We start from the raw sequence: 18,329 nt of genomic DNA, 5'->3' as shown, positions 1-18,329 counted from the left end.
TGATAATAGCCATATATAAAACTACCAACCCAGTAAAATGGGGAGTTATATATGGACTGAAAATACTGTTCTTTTATCCAAGGGACTCTCAAGTAGTCCTCTTCTCTTGCTTGGGAGATTAATATTAACACTTTTCTTTGGAACATAACCTGTTTTAATTGTTGGCCAAACTACTAGCTAATGCCCCAACTACTGCATGCAACAGTGACTGCTATGCCCATTTTTTCTTAAGAGGGATAAAAGTTAATTAAATCCATGCAAGGGCTTTGTTATCAGTAAAATTGGAATAAGTGAAGGTAGAAAACTAAAATTTGTGAATCTGTTGAAAATATGAGAGAAAGAAGTGCTTTTCCTATGTAAAATTGGCAGGGTCTCATTGTTAGAGACTGTAGAAATTGAAATTGAAAACATTGACTTTATATTCAAACCTATTACTTCATGAGCTACATCCTTCTTTGGTTTACATGATGTTCCTTTCACCATTTCTTTCTGAAAAAAAATCCTTGCCTATTAGTTTTGCATTCTTTTGGGTTTCTTTGATTTTGTTTCTGTAGTTGGCATGTGGAGTTCACTACAATTGTCTTTAGTGAGATGGAACAAAGGAAAACCAGTGCAAATCAACTTTTCAAACAAACCAAAATTGGGCTGTCAAGATTATGATCACCACCATAAACAAAAAAGCTAATTTTAGAAAGCAATAAAACATTAAATTACCCCAAGCCGTAATTTCTCCAAGTTCCTATTCCTGTTTTTTTTTTTTTTTTAAACCTCTCTGACTTTTACAAATTTCAAATGAGTTAAAAACATCCATTATTTTCACTAGTGCTGGACTGGGCTCTAGGTCAGCAACAAACATCTCTATCCTTACTGTTTTGTTCAAAAGAAAAACAAACCACTGAAAAGCTTCTATGAACTCTACTTCTTAAAAAAAAAAAAAAAGGTAAGGGGCAGAACTTCCCAGTGGATGAGAAGTACATGCTTCTCACAACTAAGTATGTAATATCTGCAATAATAAAATTTCTCTACAGTATTAATATTCCAGTCTAACAAACTTTAGAAATGAAACAGTTATATAGCTCATGTGCAATTCAGTATAGCTACCAGGATATGCATAGGAAAGATAATAGAACATTATAAACAGAGAACTGTTATTAAATAAAATATTTACATTCACAAAAATATCTGAGGCTTTTTTTTTTCCATTATCTTTTATCTTCTGTAATTTTCTCTTTATTCTGCATTAAAATCCCTACTATAATAACTGTGATATCCAGGAATAATAATTTAAAAAAGGAATAGATAATTGAAGTGAAAACTCAAATTTTAGCTTGGCAGTTAGCAGATGATTGCATATGCTACTCTGCCATGGTCCAAATTAAAGGCACAACACATTTACAGTATTTGCAGGTAGCTGAGACAGACTGCAAGCCAACAAGCTGTTATGTTAGAGTTTCCTACCATGGCATTACTTTGTGCATTGCAAATCTTGAGTGCAGAGTGCACAAAGCACATCTTTACCTATATATTCATTATGTGTTCTGGAGACATTATAATGATATTTTGAGGGAAGATAGTTCTCAACTGTACCTTTCTAAGTGATAACTCCACATTTGTGTCTGCACTGAAATTATATTTGGCAACAGCTTCTCCAATCTCTCCAATCTGTGCAGGGGGAGGTGGCCTGGCAGGCTGTGCTTTTTCTGGGGGAGAAAGTTTCTAAGGAAAAAGAAAAACCAGATTTTCATCATTCTCATGTGGTTTGTGGACCTGTTACTCAAATTAATTAAAGGAATTAAAACAAAGAACAAACCTCAACATAAGAAATTGGGAATATTCCAACTCTTCCATGGTGCTCACCCTCATACCAGTTTTGATCAATTTTCCTGAGGATATAGACAGTATCTCCTTTCTTAAAGGACAGCTCTCTGTAACAAATTTATTTATATCAGATGTTTATAGCTTTACATTTGACTCTTCTCTCTGCATGGTTCCTGAGATCTTTACAGTTTGAAACTGAAACAGAATGTAACAACTAAACATTTGAAGAAAAACGTCACAGCTGTGGTACATTTACCAATTGATCATACCATATAAAACCAAATGACTCACATTTATGAATCCCATGCAATATCTATAGGTTACAAAGGCCTGTTTTACATTGTGATTCCAAAGAAGTATTGCTAGTTACCACCAGAGAACTTTGTATGATGTCTGCATGCAAATATGGTGTCTTTTGGATCACCTGTTTAAGTACTGCTTTTATGACAAGCATCAGAGGGGTACTTGGTGTTCTTCATGAATTCACTAGGGAAACCACAGAGTGTATTTCATATCTTTATGGCCTGTCACTATCTTTCTGCAGCATAATAGCTTCTGCTCTACACATTTTTTTTTTCATAACAGCTATTAAGAAGCATGAAGAACACAGGATTATGTTCTCACCATTTCTCAATACTCAGAGACTGTGATATGTTAAATGTTGGATACCTAGAAAGGGACTTCTAAAAATCATTAAGAATATTTTCAGATCCTGGCTTGGGAGATCTTTGCTGTATCATCCATTTGGTTTTTCAAGAGCTAACGTGCTGCTCTGGTAATTTCAGTTTTGAGTTTTGTCCTGACACAGCTAATGTAATTCTAGCATCAATGTTTTGTCATATCTAAAGTTTGTTTAAATGTCTTGGATCATTGGAACAACAGTGGAAATGAATTGTAGACATTCTACTTTGACTCTCTCATACCCTAAATCAGTGGTTCCCAATATTTTGTAATGGACCACTGCTTTTTGAGTTGGTATGTGGCACGTCACAACCCACAGAAAGCCTGTGTATGTTAAGACAGACAGGAAGAGGCTGAAGCATTATACAGACTTTTGATAAACTCACTATCTATGACAGTAGCTTAAACAATTTACCCTCTGTCACCTAAATGTAATTCACAACAAATAAAGAGCATTCAATATGTGTCCCTCACAACCTTTGCTCCAGAAGGCTAAAGATGCACAACTGTTCATTTGTTCAAAAAGATACAATGGTGAATATAGTAATTTTAGATAATTTTATTACAAAATAAGTTCTCACACAGTTTGCTAATGCAGGGACTACTGTGACAGCAAGCAGGGTCCTGGTGTCTGTGGCATTCACTGTTGAAACTGGCTCAAAAAACACTTAGGTGGTAGAAAGAGTTTGCTTGAATTACAAATTCTTAAATGCACAGAAGTCTAGTACTTACTTAGAAGTTTGAGCTTTAAAGTCATATACAGCTCTAGCTGGCAGTTTCTGAAAAACAGGCAAAGTGATTAATACATTCAGGTAGTATTACTATATGATAAATATGTTTCAATTTTTAAAAGGTGACCAAAACCCAAAAAGAACAGGATGAGCTTTAAATGGTTCTTGAAAAAATAGGCAATTAAATACATGTCTTTCTTTTTTAAGGCAGTTAGGTGTTTGTTCTAAAACCAATATTAATGCAGACTACTTTGCAACTCGATGTTTAAGAGAAGCGCCAAAGTAAATAAAAAAGTTAACTATGTCAATGTGACTCATAGTCAACTAGATCTCTAGGTATAACATAAATACAGATACTTAATATTCCGTAGTATTTTAGGTGCCTTTTAATGTTAAACTTTTTATCTGTAGGCTAATTTCAATTGCAAATGATGCATTACATTTTTATACATATCTACACTCTGACAGCTGGAAATGGTTGGAATATTTTTAATTTCTATAATTACATTCATTCATGCTGTAAGAAACCACAGGACTGGAGGTGATCTGAGTCATCTGTGCAGCTCTCTTGCTATCACAGGCAATCACATTATAACATTTCTTTGATACACTTATCAAGTTTGTCACCAAGTACATGTAAGCTCAATATTGTTTGAAAAAAAACCTGCCTAAAACAGCCCTAACTCTCCTCACCTGCATGGCTGACACACTTTCACTGTTTTCAAAGCTGTAATGAAAATATGAACTGTGATCTGACCCAACAGCTTCATTCATGGAATGTGTGCATCTGACAAGTACCCGGCACCAGATACTTCAGAGGAAGTGACAAGAAACCACATGAAGGCATTTGTTAAAGTGTTTTAGTCTTTCTCTGCAAGTACTTGCACAGATAAGATTCCTCCATTCTAAAAAATGCTTCTCTAGGATGTACTAGTGACTAGAATGAGCTGACTATACTATTTCTGAGAGATACTATTTGTCATGATTTAAAGGTGCACATCTTATGACAGAAATAAAAAGAGACACTTGTAAATTTTGCATTTTACCTTTATTCCAGGCCAGGTGTTCCTGACTTGGTTCACTCCCTTCATGTCATTTTAAGACTAGCAAATTTAACACACCTACAGAATTGTCTTCACTATAATAAGAAGTCCCTGAAGTTATTATAGGGATCCTGTCAACTTGAATTTTGCAATACTAATACAATTTTCCATTACAGATCTCCTTCAAATAAGATAGCCTAAATTTAAAAGCATTTTTCTGTTCCTTGTTGTTGTTAAAAACAGTCTTTAGACAGGAGGTGATATTCATATCAACATATGATTCATATCAACTCTAGCTAAGCCCTATTCAGTATTGCCTGATTTTGGTTCAGCTGGTATTGTATCTACTAAAGCAAGTAACAGAAAAAGTGGATATTAAAAGAACAGTGGAGCTATTTAAATACAAAATACTTTGAAATGTACAAAACATACTGGATATAGAGATGCCTTTCCTCTTGCATATTTTTAAACCTTTTAAGTGATCTTAAAAATGGATTGTAATTTAAGCATTTTACATATTTTCAAAGTGAAAGACGACTTTCCATATCACAAGATTCTTTAAAACGAACACACAGTATGGCTCCTGCAGCTTTTTTAGCCTGCAGTTTGTGATGAGAAGTCTTTTTTTTTAAAAAAAAAAATCAAACTTTTAATCAAATTGCAGCAATATAAAGATTTCAGTGGGGTATAAATAGATCTGAATTCAGTTCTAACCATACCACCATTTATCAAGGTATATAAGCCACAGCAAAATCTTATGCATCAACAATTAAAATATAGTAAGCTTTTACATTGTTTGTAGAGAATTTATAGTTCTAAATCTATTAGCATTCTTAAGATACAGAATAATATACTTTATTTTTCAATATGTACTTTTCAGTGATGTTTTGTGTTACTTTAAAGGTGGTATGCCTGCTTCCATTTCCTCTTCCAAAGCATTACTACAAGCAATCACTATCTAATTACAATCACTCACTGCTACAGATCTTAGAGACTCCTCTTAGGATAACTGGTTTTGTCTAATCCACTAACAGCGGTGATTTGCTTTCCAAACAAAAATAACAGTGAAATACACGTTTTCTATCAGTTTTGAAACTACCAAGCCAGTTTCTTTGTGTGTAATACTTTGGGTTCCTCAAGAGCCTTTCCCCAGTCACATCTGTTATTTTCCTCTGTTCCAAACACACATTCCAATCAGCTTTCACAGAGCTGATCAATAACTAGTGAATTTACATCCATATCTGTTTAATAATAAACAGAAGAATACAGCTTATCCTACAAAGCTTGATATTATTTAAATTTCTTGAAGTACCAATCTCCTTAATTAAAAAGGAAGATGCCGTTCCTTTGGTCTACATCATTATAGTGTCTTAAAACCAACACGAATCTTGTCTCAAATATGTTACCAGTTTTCCATATAGATATTGCTGCATTATTCATTGTTGTTTTACTACCTCTTTGTCTGTAGTTCCTCTTCTCTCCCTTGGAGTACATCGTCCCACATCAGTGAAAGCAGAAGAATAGCTTCCAGGAGACTCCTGGTCTACTGAAAACAGAAATGATGTGAAACGATGATAAACAAAACCATTCAAATCTGTGATGCTGCTTGCGTTCATTTAGGGGTGTGAAAAGATATTGAAATCTATTATTTTACATTTAATAGAAAGAAAAGCACATGATGTGACAGTTAAGAACGCCTTTAAAGGGAACAAAAACCCCCTAATTTAAGCAAAGGCTAAGCTTGTCCTCTGATCCAGAGCAGAAGAAGATAGAAAATATGACAGAGGATCGAGAGAGCATATTTATGCCTCACTGTGAAAAAGGATGCTCCCCTGCTGGGCCAATTGGAAGACATGACAGCAGTGCTCGAACTTCATCAGGTTGCATGACATTGTTTTGGAATACCAACAATGTAAACACATAACTACATGCACAACACATGATTCAAGCATGCTTCGATGAGAAAATGTGAAGAAACATTGTTTCCTCCTAAGTGATCTAAGATACATTTCTACTTTACCAGGGGCACATGTTAGGCAGCACAAGGGAATTTGAAAGGATGTTACTTCATAAAAACAACTCTTTTTTAAGAGATGGAATACAAGTCATATTACTCACCAATCTATGTGGCAGACTTTTCTAAAACACACTTTACCAATGTTTATTACAGGATGGTTAATATTTTCTAATGTTTTAATGAGGATAAAACAAAAATCTTATACACTCTATAGCTCTGCAGGTTGCCAATGTAAAATGAAAACAGAACTATTTAATGAACTGCCTCTTAACTTCTGAGAAGTACTGTTTTAGTCTCCTACTACCACAGTGATACTTCCTGCTGGATATGTGATTTACGTTTGTCTTCCTTTGGCTTCATTCCCACAATCTGCTGTTATCAAGCTCATACATTTCTAAAGAAATACAGGTGGAACAAAGAAAAGAACTGAAAGCATCTCATCCATTCTAACTGGAAAAGCTTGAGGCTATTGATCAATACAATGGAGGTAAAGAGATAATTTTATTATTTATGCCATTGGTTGTAAGTATGTCATTCCCAGTAAGTATATTCATTGCCTCTGGACAACTTTTTTGCTATGGCATGTGTTTCTGAATGAGGATGTACACCTACTGCATAAACCTAAAGATACAATGACTCCAAATTTTTTTTTCCCCTAATTTCTAGCAGTAAGAGAAGGATATTGGAAAGGAGTGAAAATGCAGAAGCTTTAGGACAAACAATTTCCTTTTTTTCACTACAGCTCCTTATGCAGTCAATATTGGTAGTTTTCAGTCATCTGCTATTGACCTTCAGGCCTCTGTGTGCCTGTAAGAGATGCACACAGATCCAACAAAACATGAAGCTTGATTAGAGGCAGAGATCAACTGTGACTGCTGCTGATGGAAACTAACGGAATATTCTACTTTACTCATTCTCCATGCTATTTTAGGGGCATTAATGTCGACAGAGTTTATTGCTTTCCTCATGCCAGGCTCCTTCAGAGCTGCAAAGGCTATTAGAAATCCACATTTACTTTGCAATATGGATTTCCTTATTTTCACATACTGGAAAATTCTCATTTAGAGACTATAATATGTGACCAGAACATTTAACAATTTCAGTCTCATTGTGTAGTACTGTCTGCCAGGGTTAATCATGATCAGGCCTCAAGTATGACTAAATCAATTCTGAACTGTGTTTCATAGCTGTTTTTTTACCAAATTTTCTATTCTAAATAATGTCTATTACAACTAGTTAAGAAAAGATGGTAATACCTTCAATTCTGATTTCTCTTGAAATACATATTTATTATTGTGCTTCTTGCAAAAGTGAAACAAAAATATGTGAGAATAAGGATAAGATGGGTGTGACCAAATATTGCATAATTTCTATATTAAAGATATTATCTCTTACAACCATTTGAGATTTCAATAATATCTTTCAAGTAATGGTTTCTTTTTTGATTAAAATAAAAGAAAAAAGGCAAAAAAGAAGCAGAGCAACAAACAACTCAAAGCAGTAACTTTAGAAACAGATTGGTGATACTTACCCTGACAATTTCATTCATGTTTTGATTATTGAGAAATTCTCTTCTAAGAGGACAGGAAATTTCTCAAAATTTCATAGACATTTTGAAATTCTATGGAAAGAATCAGTTTTGCTGCCACAGAAATTGGAAATTGTATAGTTTGAACAGTGGAAATGGAAACTTCCTAAAATGACCTTCGACATCTATTCACAAAAAGTAACACAAAGCAGTGGATTCATAAGAAAACAGAATCAACTTTCTACGATAGTGGCAGAATTAACAGCATTTTTATCACTTACATTTAACAAAATTATATAGTAAAACATATTTTAGATTCTGATTCTTTTTACTTCAGTGATAAAGAAAGGGTTATCTGCACATTGTTTTCAGTTTGACCAGCACCTTATGATGCATGAATTCACTGCTTAATAACATCTTTATAATTTATAGAAATAATTTAGTTTCAATTAGTTGAAATGCACTGCTACTTCAGTTGGATTACTGTATTTTGTGAATAGACAGCAAATTTATCTATCCTCAACACCTATGTGAAAATGATGTCCTTCACTAAGAATTTTGTGGGATGAAAGATTCTTATAGACAACAGAAAGTGGAATGAGAAAGGGTGGGAAACACAGGGAGTAAGGTTGGTTAAGTCAGTCACAAGGATAGAGGAAGAAAGTTAATCCACCTTGGAAACACAGTGCACTATCATTGTTGTTAGTTGCATCCATGTCTGGGAAAGAGGCACTAAGAGGTAATCTTCCACAATCATTCTGGTACAGTGGACAATGGATAGCACCATCTTGAGGCAGTGGATGAAAAGGCTGGTGCGTGGGACTCTTTTTCAGAGCTTTAAGAGATGAATTCCTTTCTGGAATGTCTGGAAGCAGCTCAGTAATAAGTCTGTGTAATATACTGTTGTCGGGCAAGCTTCCCCGCCTTTTTTCGGCTTTTATTTGGTCACAGATGTCTTTAAGTGCAGAATCTAGTGCTTCAAATACAGATGACTTGCATTTTTTCTTTTCAGTTTGTTTTTTAGGAGCTGCACTTTTTTTCCTCCGGAAAGGCACTGGACTGACGAGGAATGCTATCTTAGACAGGCCAGATTCTGCTTCCTGTCTCCTTGGATCTTCAGTGGTTTCTTGCTTAGCCCTTTCATGTTTTAGCATGGTGGTGAAGCGGGTGTAGGATGCTGGACATCGTCCTTTGCAAGAGCTGATGAGATGCCTGTGGTGGTGGTGATGGTGGTGGTGGTGATGGCCAGATCCATAAAAGCTTTCAGATGAAGTGAAGGAAAAGTGATCAAAGTCACTTTCACTACAAAAGGATGAACCCTCTATCTGGATAAAGTCACTGAGATCAGAAACCACTCCGTCTTGATCGCTGTCTGAAAAATCTATATGTGATCGTTGTGGCTCATCACTGGTTACTTCAATATGAATTGGCACCAGGGTTTTAGACTTGTAGCTCTGTTGTACCTGAGAGGGATGTCTGACTGGAGTTTCTTCTTCCAGCAGGGATTCAATAGAAAATCGCCTCTTTGGACATAAGCCATTTTTAGGAGGCTCTAATGTAACTGCTGACAACATGTCATCACCAAGGTTCGGCATCGATTTTGACTTCTGAATTAACTTTTCAAATTCAGATATTCTGGTTGGCACCATGTCTCTGGGCACCTCCTCAGTAGAAGACTCTCTCCAGCCTTGAAGAATACCTTTGTGCTGTTCTTTTTCATATTGCAGTATTCTGGACTTTACAGAACAAATCATCTCAGAATTCATCAAGTCCTTGCGATTGATGCGGTGCATCTTTTTGTACATCTTCAGGAAACCTGGAGCATCATGTGCAGATCTGTGACGAACCCTTGACCTACCACTACCACGGCCCTCAACATACGGAGCGTTCCAGTTCATTGAGCAAATTTCTTTGGAGTCCTCCTCACATAAAAGAGAGCCCATGCTTTCAGCCTTGGCCTGCGCATCAGGATAGCTGTCGTGATCATCTGTTAACAGGTCATCACAGCTACGGGATTTCCTCTTTGGAGAAGCAGCTTCCTCTGTGCTACTCCAGACTTCTGCATTTTGGCGAGTCATTTGCCAGCCATTCTTGTAGCTGGTTGCCCTTCTTGAATCATTTGGAACAGCTAAATGTTGTCTGTAAGTGCTACAGTAATCTAATTCATTTGAGGTGTTGTGGTTGTGCACCGAGTAACTTAAAAGGGATGGATATACTTTGCTAATATCCCCACCTTTATAATCCATAGAGCAGCATGGTAAAAAAGAGACATTGCCAGAAATTAAAAGATTCAGAAAGTTGGAATTAGCATCAGTAAGTATTAGAAAGACTAGAAAAGAGACAGCAATTAGTGCATCTATCAACTTAGGTCAGTATGTAGTTTGTTACAGCCTAGGACAGCAGAGCTAATAATGAAGTTATTTTCCAGCTGCAAAAATGCAGGCATGATAATTTGAACAACAAAAAGAATTCCTTATTAATTATAGAGATGTTCTCTCCTCCACAACCCCTGCCATTAAAGCAACATAAGAAACCAGGCATTAATTGGGGATTAACTGGCATTTTTAAGCAGGTCAACAGACAATAAAAGCTGCAAAGGATTTAAAGATGCAGCCTTTAAATCTAGACCTCAGGGTAATACCAACTTTTCCCCTTGGGCATTCTGAAAACATTGTTTAGGATTTTTAACCTGCATAATGCTCACAGTTCAAAGCATCCACATATTCTAAGATAGTTAAAATAAAGATTAACCTTTGTAGCAGATCAAATAGGAAATTTCTCCAAGACATTCACAGGTAGCCTGCTCCTTCCCAGTGGTAGCACTGACAGGAGCAGTGTTTTGTACCACTTATGCAGGGCAGAACAAGGCAGCTCAAGAAGTGTTATGCAAGTGTAAAGGAAGGTGTATCAGTTTACTGAAACTGACCACAATGCAGAAGTAAAAATAACCCTTAGACTGACTTCCATAACAAAGGCCTGAGTTTTCAAGCTTTAAGACATATTTTTATGTGCATGGTAGATCTAGAAGACACTATGAGACTAATTTGTAATTGTGGTCTTTCATAATTGTACTGAGCTTTCAAAAAATGGTCTCAAGTGGCAACATTCAGTTCAGGAAGATTGCTTCAAACAGCTCAGTCTGCTTTCTAGAAAAAATTGAATCTAGATCTGAAACTGAAACACTTGAGTTCAAAACTCATGCTGATCAGTTTATAATGTGCTCCTTCTTTAACAAATTGGTTAATTTCAAGAATAATTAACATTCTACAGGGGTCATAATGCTGGGAGAGAGCAGTGTCACCTGAAAGCTAATTTGCTGTGGAAGATACTCTTAATAGAAGGATTTTCAAACACAGAAGTGTTGAAGTCATGCTTAGTGCTTGTTATTGGTGATGGAGTCAAAGGCATGTGCAGGCAAGTGGAATCTATCAACCTTTTACTGCCTGGCCTGGTAAACCAAATGGATGAGTTAACCCACTTTTAAAATTACTGCTATAACACTTTAATATTTTGAATGTTTAAAATACATTTGCTTTTTAATCACCTCACTCTCAATATTCCTCATGGTTTTTCTTTGACACATTCTGTTGCAGTCTAGATATTATGTTATTTTCACCGAGAATTTACTTTTACAGACATTTACTGGTTAATATAGCTGCAAAATATAGCAATTAAGAGAATAGTAATAATACTAATTTGAACAGAAGAAGACATATTGTATGCAGTATTATTCTACATATTACTTCTATTTTATGTTTTACTGGAAGCTTTTTGTCTTTCTAGAAAAAGCCATCCAAACCTCCTAACCCAAATGAACAACCGACTCTGTGATCTCTCCTGGAGTGAAGTGGAAAACAGTAACAGGATGGTGAGTTACTTGCCAAAAATAAGCTAATTAGATTGCATCAGCTGTACTAAGTATTTCCAAGGATTTAGAAAGTAAAATATCAGACTATGGACGCTCTTTTGATTAAATTAGGTCCTGATAACTATGGATATTTGCTTGATTACATTAAGTCCTGATAACTGACAATGTCTAAGACATCAGCTATGGATTGAAAAGGTCTATCCTGGAAACACATCTTTAATCTTACAGGTTATTTGTCTCAATTTACTTTCTCAATATAATAACACTTGTTTTAAAATCACAATAATCTAGTAAGAGGGTAGTAGAGCTAATAAAAATGTTAGGGTTTATATATGATGGTAGAATTCAGTCTTCTTTTAAGTATTCAATTCTCTTTTGTTAGAACAAGCAGTTGAAGCTGGAAAATCCTTGTTACAAATCCAGCTTTTCAGCTTAAAATTATACCCATAAACGAGTCAGTCTTTCATGAAAAGGCCAAAGCTGTTGCTTCACATCACATTCCCTGGGGCAATGCACCAAGAGACAAGAGGCAGTTGCTACCAATGTATAGTATATAGTATATAATATATAGTACGACACATCATCAGTAGTCTTCTGCTAACAAATGTGGTCCACTCTTACCTTTTGCTCTTGATGGAGAAGAAGGAGATGAGCTAGTTAAAGGCTTCCTAAGGGTGGTGCTTGGGCCCTGTGTGTCTGTACGGCCCAGGTTAGGTCTGTTGGCATTCTGATCACTGGGTGCCCTCTGATGACTTACAGCAGGTTCTGACTTCCTTCGCTTTCTGTAGTCACTTGCAGTACTCGCAGAACTATAGAAAAAAGTGTATCAGTAGCAGCCTGATTCTGACCTCAGAATTCAGGAATTTAAGAAGTAAGGTCATAATTATATTACTGGCTTATAGATTAAAAGATACCAAAATAAATACATGAAAAAAAAACACGTAAAGGGAAGAAGCACTGGTCTCACACATCTTACAGCCTATTTCCCAGTAAAAAGATTAATTTGTTCTTAACCTGGTTGTTTTAAAGTTTTACACAACATTACTATGACATTTTCTTTGAAATAAATGCATTGAGTTATTTTAGACTACTTTTTGGAACTAGACTTTAAGTACAAAGATAGGAAAAAGACAGAGACCGAGAACAGTTAAGGCATCATGCTTAGGAAAACAGCACTGCATATGCTGCAGGCAGTAAGGGTAAAGAATAAATCACTGCTGCTGAGAGAGAAGCTCAGGGATGTTAGTGGAAAGACCTAGAACACAGTATGGTTAATTTGAATGTAAACACTAAGTCCTTGGAAAACTAAAATAAAATCTACACATCGGTATCAGAATCAACACTCTCTCCAAGCATGTAATTTGCCAGTAGCTCACAAGCTGAATGTTAAAATCTGCTTCTTCACAAAATCTGCTGATTTCAGGTTCCAAAGAAGACCCTCAGACTGGATAATCTGTGTCTGCTGAAGTAATAGACATTATTTCTTACCTGGAGGGCCTGTCCAGGCCTCTGTCTGTTGAATAGTGATGATATAAGGAAGCCTGTGAAAAAAAACCCACATGGATTGTTATGTATGTATTTGAAAAAAGATTGACAATTTTTGTTTATAATGTTTGATAACTCTTTGTTACTCTGCGGCAAATCCTGTAACAACAGCCCATGATGATTAACATCCTGGGCACTCTGTCACAGACACAGCAACATTTCATGAGAATAAATGATGCAGCTTTTAAAAAGCAATGCTAGACTTCATTTTCTATTCTACTTAAGTAATATTTTTTCCTTTGAAGCACTGCTAAATAAGGATTCCAAATCATGCTTTTCTTTACACTTTTCAAAACCAGACACAGAACAGCTGAAACAAATCTTTACTATAAAAACATAAAAATCTAAAATTATTCCTTCATGTACATGTGAGGTCTGGAAAGCTTCTCCTCATCCCTCAGTTACTCACCAAAATCCCACAGTCAATAATAGCCAAAAACTTTTGTCAATCCCATGTTGTTGTGGTCAACAACTGGCCTTATATACCTTGTAATCCTGGTAAGAACAGTTCTCATCACAAAACATTAGTCATTGCTTATGGAGTTACAGATGTAGCTACTGCATGAACACTGGGAGATGTAACTTCCATAATTGTATTATTAACACAAAATCAACCTTGAATGACTACTGATTTTAAATCAACCATTTCATGCCTTCAGTCAGAATTAAGTAATATTATGATTCTGGTAACCAGGTATGAATCTAGAATGAATTGCATGGTTGCTGGGGTATTTCTTCATGCGTACAAAGCAGTCAGGTTCAACAATTAAACTTCTTTCAAGTTCCTGGCATGTCATTTCAGCTTTCCATAACCCAGTGGACTGAAAATAGAACTATCATATTGATTTCTAAGGTGCAGGAAGTATTTTTCCCCTTTATAGAGAGTCTTCTTGGCTTTTCCCTGCATGAAAAAATCTTCTTCCTGAAGGACTGCCAAAGAAAAGGCACTTCTGGCCTGTATAAGTCCTTTCTTTTGTTAGATTTCTTTCCCCCAGTGATGTGATTTGGTCTGCAAGTTCATGAAGAGAAGTTCACCCAGATTTAACTGACACTTAGGTACACTTCCACAAGTCACCAGTAGTCCTAGAATATTTGGGAACAGATTTTGTAGGACTATGGGACAGGGAGAGCCACACAAACATGCCACAATATGAAACAAATCTTATCTAAAACTTGAGCTAAGATAATTCCAAATGTTCACATAGTTCATATTTTCAAGTTTTTCTTTACACCTTCTGAAGGCTTAAAAGTACTTTGTGACAATTCCCACATCACTCTCCAAATTCAATGATTTTAAGATATATATCCAATACTATGAGGTTTGTCTGCAATAAAACTATAGAAGCCAGAAGCAGTGCTGCTCACACCAACAGCCAGTATAACTACAGTAAGCAAACGTCTCAGGTCTGTGTGCTTCCCTACACTGTCCATAAAACACACATTCAGCCTGTCCTGGAAAACATCCAAGTGTCATTTCAAAACTGGCCACAACCATCTTCCTTCTCTTGTCCAGTCACTGCCATGGTCTGGAACCACCCAGGAAGGAAACTCAAGGACCACAGGTGATTGCTCAGAATTGTTGCACAAGGTGGTACAAACACTGCAGATAAATTGTCATTATGGAGTCTTTTGTGCAGATGCCAACCACTTCCACCAGCAACAACTGACCATCTGTGAGGTTACAGTGGCCAAATGGCCCCAAGGCAATGATTGCTTCCCACCACTTGTAGTAGTTCCACGGCTGTACAGACCATAATGTCACTCCCAAAGGAGTCTCTCCTATGGAAGGCTATGGGTAAACCACACAATGGAAATCACACCAAAAGGATCTTCCTTATCCACAGCATTCCTCAGGCCATACACAGTGTGTCAGTGATCAGCCTAAGATGGCTAGAAGTGTGTATCATGCCAAAACTGACTGCTGGGTTACTATGTGGCTTTCGCTTTTCATCCTTTCAGACTCTCTTATCGCCTTGTATGTAACTTGTCCTTTTATCCTTTATTTGATGCTGGCTTTGAAGGTTTTTCTATATGATAGATCCTGTATGTTGTCCATTCTACAACATTAATTTTTGCTATAGGCATATGTTATTGTTTATAGAATGTGTGGAGTTTATACCTTCTCTCCACAGGTAGAGCTTCATTGATGTGACATGAAGAGGAAAGGTTAAAGTAAACACTGTGCATGGCTGGTTTTTACTGTTTGTTTTACTGTTTGCAGCTGTCCTGTCAGGTCAGCTCTTGGGCGTTTATTTACCTACTTTTAGAAGGCCCAACTGAGCTCATCTCTACCAGCTCTAAAGATAATTAGCCATCTTCCACAATATTCAACACTGCTCTATATGAATAAAGACCACTTGGAAAAAAGAAAATAAACCTGGAGATGACAACTCCAAACTACCAAATACAGTCTTCTTTGAATACTTTGGTTTACTAAAAAAATGAGATATATATTTAAAATTAAGCCTGTATTTTAGCTGTTTTCATTCATCAAGGCTTTAATGTTTTCTAAAAATGGAGCTAGGCAAAGGAGGCAAAAGCAAAAGGTAAATAACAAATAGGTTTGTTTGCATGATGTTTATAATACTTTACCAAGTTATTTTGAATAGTCTCCCCCTCCAGAGAAATATTAAGTTGCTGTAGTTCTTGAACATGATTTATCATATTTAAAGATTACTAAAATTTCAAAATTAAAGACAGGACTCTTTGTAAACTAATCAAAGAGAAAACCAGTGTTATTTAATAGCCATTTTACTCAGACCTACTGAACATGGGAATATTTCAAAGTCATGTTAGGGCATTTAAATTGTCTTCCTTGATATATTGAAAACCAACAGGAATTACAAAAGGACAAGAAACTTTTTCTATCAGACAGCTGGGCCCAAATATCATAATTATGAGGTTTTTCTAGATATATAGAGAGCTTAAAACCAAATTAGAATAAATTTTAAACAATTAACAATTTAAGACCACAATTTGAGTTTAACTTTTGGAGAAACTACAGAAGATGACAGTGAATCACAAATATGAATGAAGTAAAGCCACCATATGAAGCAAAGTTGTCAGTAAAAGATTCACTGAATTTTGCCCTAAAGCTGTAAAAATGGTAAGGGAGTGGAGAAGGAATGAAAGGCTGAATCTCTCCCACTCAGAGAAGGGCAATGTTAGCCCTGTACCCAATCTTGATGAATTTTATTTGGGGTACTGACAGCAACTGTCAATCCTGAGTTATAAATTACAACAGTACTATTAACTGCTGTTTTACCTGATGAGCAACCTTAGTCATAAATACTTAATTGGAGAAATGGCAACTTAGCCACAAAGACTTTCACTTGACACGTAGAATTTGCAGTCAGATATTTTAATTTAAAAATACACTGTGCTGATGGATTGATTGTGCAATGCACTTGCCCAACTCTGAAAAGTGGGAATTTGTCAAAGAGTTAGAGACGTATGGAGTGTTGTGTAATTCTGGGTGTTAATCTCTGAGAAGTTTTGGGGATAAGGACTCACAGTTCCTAGGATAATAAGATCAACATCCAAATGTACTAGTGATCTGGAAAGATATGAAGACAAAGATACAATGATTGTGCATTAGAAATGTCTCATAGCTATCAGAAGGAAACCACTAAATTTTAACAAACCTAAGACATAAATGGTGAGCATTCCAACCCTTCTTCCCAAGAGAATCATCTGAAAAAGAACCATTCATTTACCTCATTGGAAACACCAGAAGAACTGTCTTGAACATAGTCCAAAAGCTTTTTAGGTGGCTGCATCATAAAAGCAGAAGTGTAGAGATGAAATGGAGTAGAATCAATGGCAGCAAGGAATGAAACATGTGGAAAAGGTGACACAGTTAGAAATTAAGTGTTGACAGTGCCAGATACAAAGAGTGACACACATGGGTAGAATGGAAGGATAAATATGTTATTTTTAAAATATCTTAATAAAATGTTAGTAACTTCAGGTGGTAAAAATTACAACTGGAATGGTTGAATAAATACCGGCAGTTTTTAATACTGAGAGAGAAAAGTGTGAAGCATCATAGTTATGCTCTCTTGGAGGAATTTCAATATATTTTATCTTAAAAGTTATTGTTATCAGTAAAATATTGTTGAGATATGGTTCATCAGAAGAATTTATCCATACTGTTTCTACCCACCTAGAGGGAGAAATGACAAAACTACTTGAATGGCAGGATAATGGAGATAGAAGTAATCCATGACAATGTGATAACATTATAGACCATTGCAAAACAAATTAAACTCAGATATATTTACCTATTTTTTCCCCAGAGGGTATTAATATTCAATGGGTAATTTTTTAAAATGCTCTGATTAAACCGTTAAGATTTTAAAAGAGTGTATATTATTTGCTTTCTCTTCTGCTCTCCCTGAAGTAGCAAGGAGTTCTGATTTTGGTTTATGGCTAGCTACAGAAAGGGACTAAAGTGCCTGGTTCCAAGGTGTCCTCCAAGGCCCTGTGTCAACTGCTCAAGCTCCTCATCTAGCCTGGCATGTCACTAATTAAAATTCTGATAGGCCTCCAGAGAATTGTTGGCTGAGAGGAAAAGAAAAGAATGGGGATATTTTAAATCCTGATACTCTCAAACTTACGTCTACTTCAGACTTCCTGTCTGTGGCTTGTGGCTTCTGCCTTTTAAATTCAAAAAAATCTTGGGGAGGATCCTGGGGAGCGATGAGAATGCTTAAAAAGACTGAGGGAATGCTTGGGTTTACTCCCCTTCTTTTTCTAAGGGGATTTTAACTTTTAATTTTCCACCTGTCTGGATATTCCAGCTATCCTCTCAGACACTTTTCTCTGATGAAGACACTTGCTATCCTTTTTCCTAAAGATGTTAGAGTGTACAGGAAAGAATTTGAGCTCTGTGGAGCCAGAGAGGGAGTGAGCAAAAGCAAGAGCAGGTGCATCTCCAACCTAGTTGTTAAGGCATTGTGCAGGAAGGAAGTGAAAACTAGTTCTCAGTCTTGCCTCAAGGACAATATTACTGTTTTACCATTGTAAAAAATGGTGAAACAGCCTTAAGTACTCAGATACAATTAAACCTATGGCATTTGCAGAAGAACTGCAAGTA

The 18,329-nt window shown here is 36.1% G+C and overlaps 1 protein-coding gene across 8 annotated transcripts in view; it reads right to left on the bottom strand.

Moving 5' to 3' along the window:
* Nucleotides 1-18,329, bottom strand: part of SORBS2 (sorbin and SH3 domain containing 2) — a 203,984-nt gene that overhangs the window by 17,008 nt on the left and 168,647 nt on the right. For 2 of the 8 annotated variants that reach the window (XM_083860952.1, XM_083860956.1), the window contains 7 exons: nucleotides 16,948-17,004; nucleotides 13,175-13,227; nucleotides 12,308-12,495; nucleotides 5,728-5,816; nucleotides 3,232-3,278; nucleotides 1,811-1,925; nucleotides 1,588-1,716 (listed from right to left, as the gene is read on the bottom strand). In XM_083860952.1, coding sequence (XP_083717078.1) covers nucleotides 1,588-1,716; nucleotides 1,811-1,925; nucleotides 3,232-3,278; nucleotides 5,728-5,816; nucleotides 12,308-12,495; nucleotides 13,175-13,227; nucleotides 16,948-17,004 — 678 coding nt within the window. Of the gene's footprint in view, nucleotides 1-1,587; nucleotides 1,717-1,810; nucleotides 1,926-3,231; nucleotides 3,279-5,727; nucleotides 5,820-8,491; nucleotides 10,052-12,307; nucleotides 12,496-13,174; nucleotides 13,228-16,947; nucleotides 17,005-18,329 lie in introns of all 8 variants that reach the window. The other 6 variants (XM_083860954.1, XM_083860953.1, XM_083860955.1 and 3 more) reach the window with 4 other exon arrangements.

This window comes from Zosterops lateralis, assembly GCF_965231275.1.
Source record: "Zosterops lateralis genome assembly, chromosome: 5".
In the NCBI taxonomy this organism is placed as follows: Eukaryota; Metazoa; Chordata; class Aves; order Passeriformes; family Zosteropidae; genus Zosterops; species Zosterops lateralis.
Note: the sequence above shows the minus strand (reverse complement) of the source record. Positions and strands in the feature narration are given on the sequence as shown.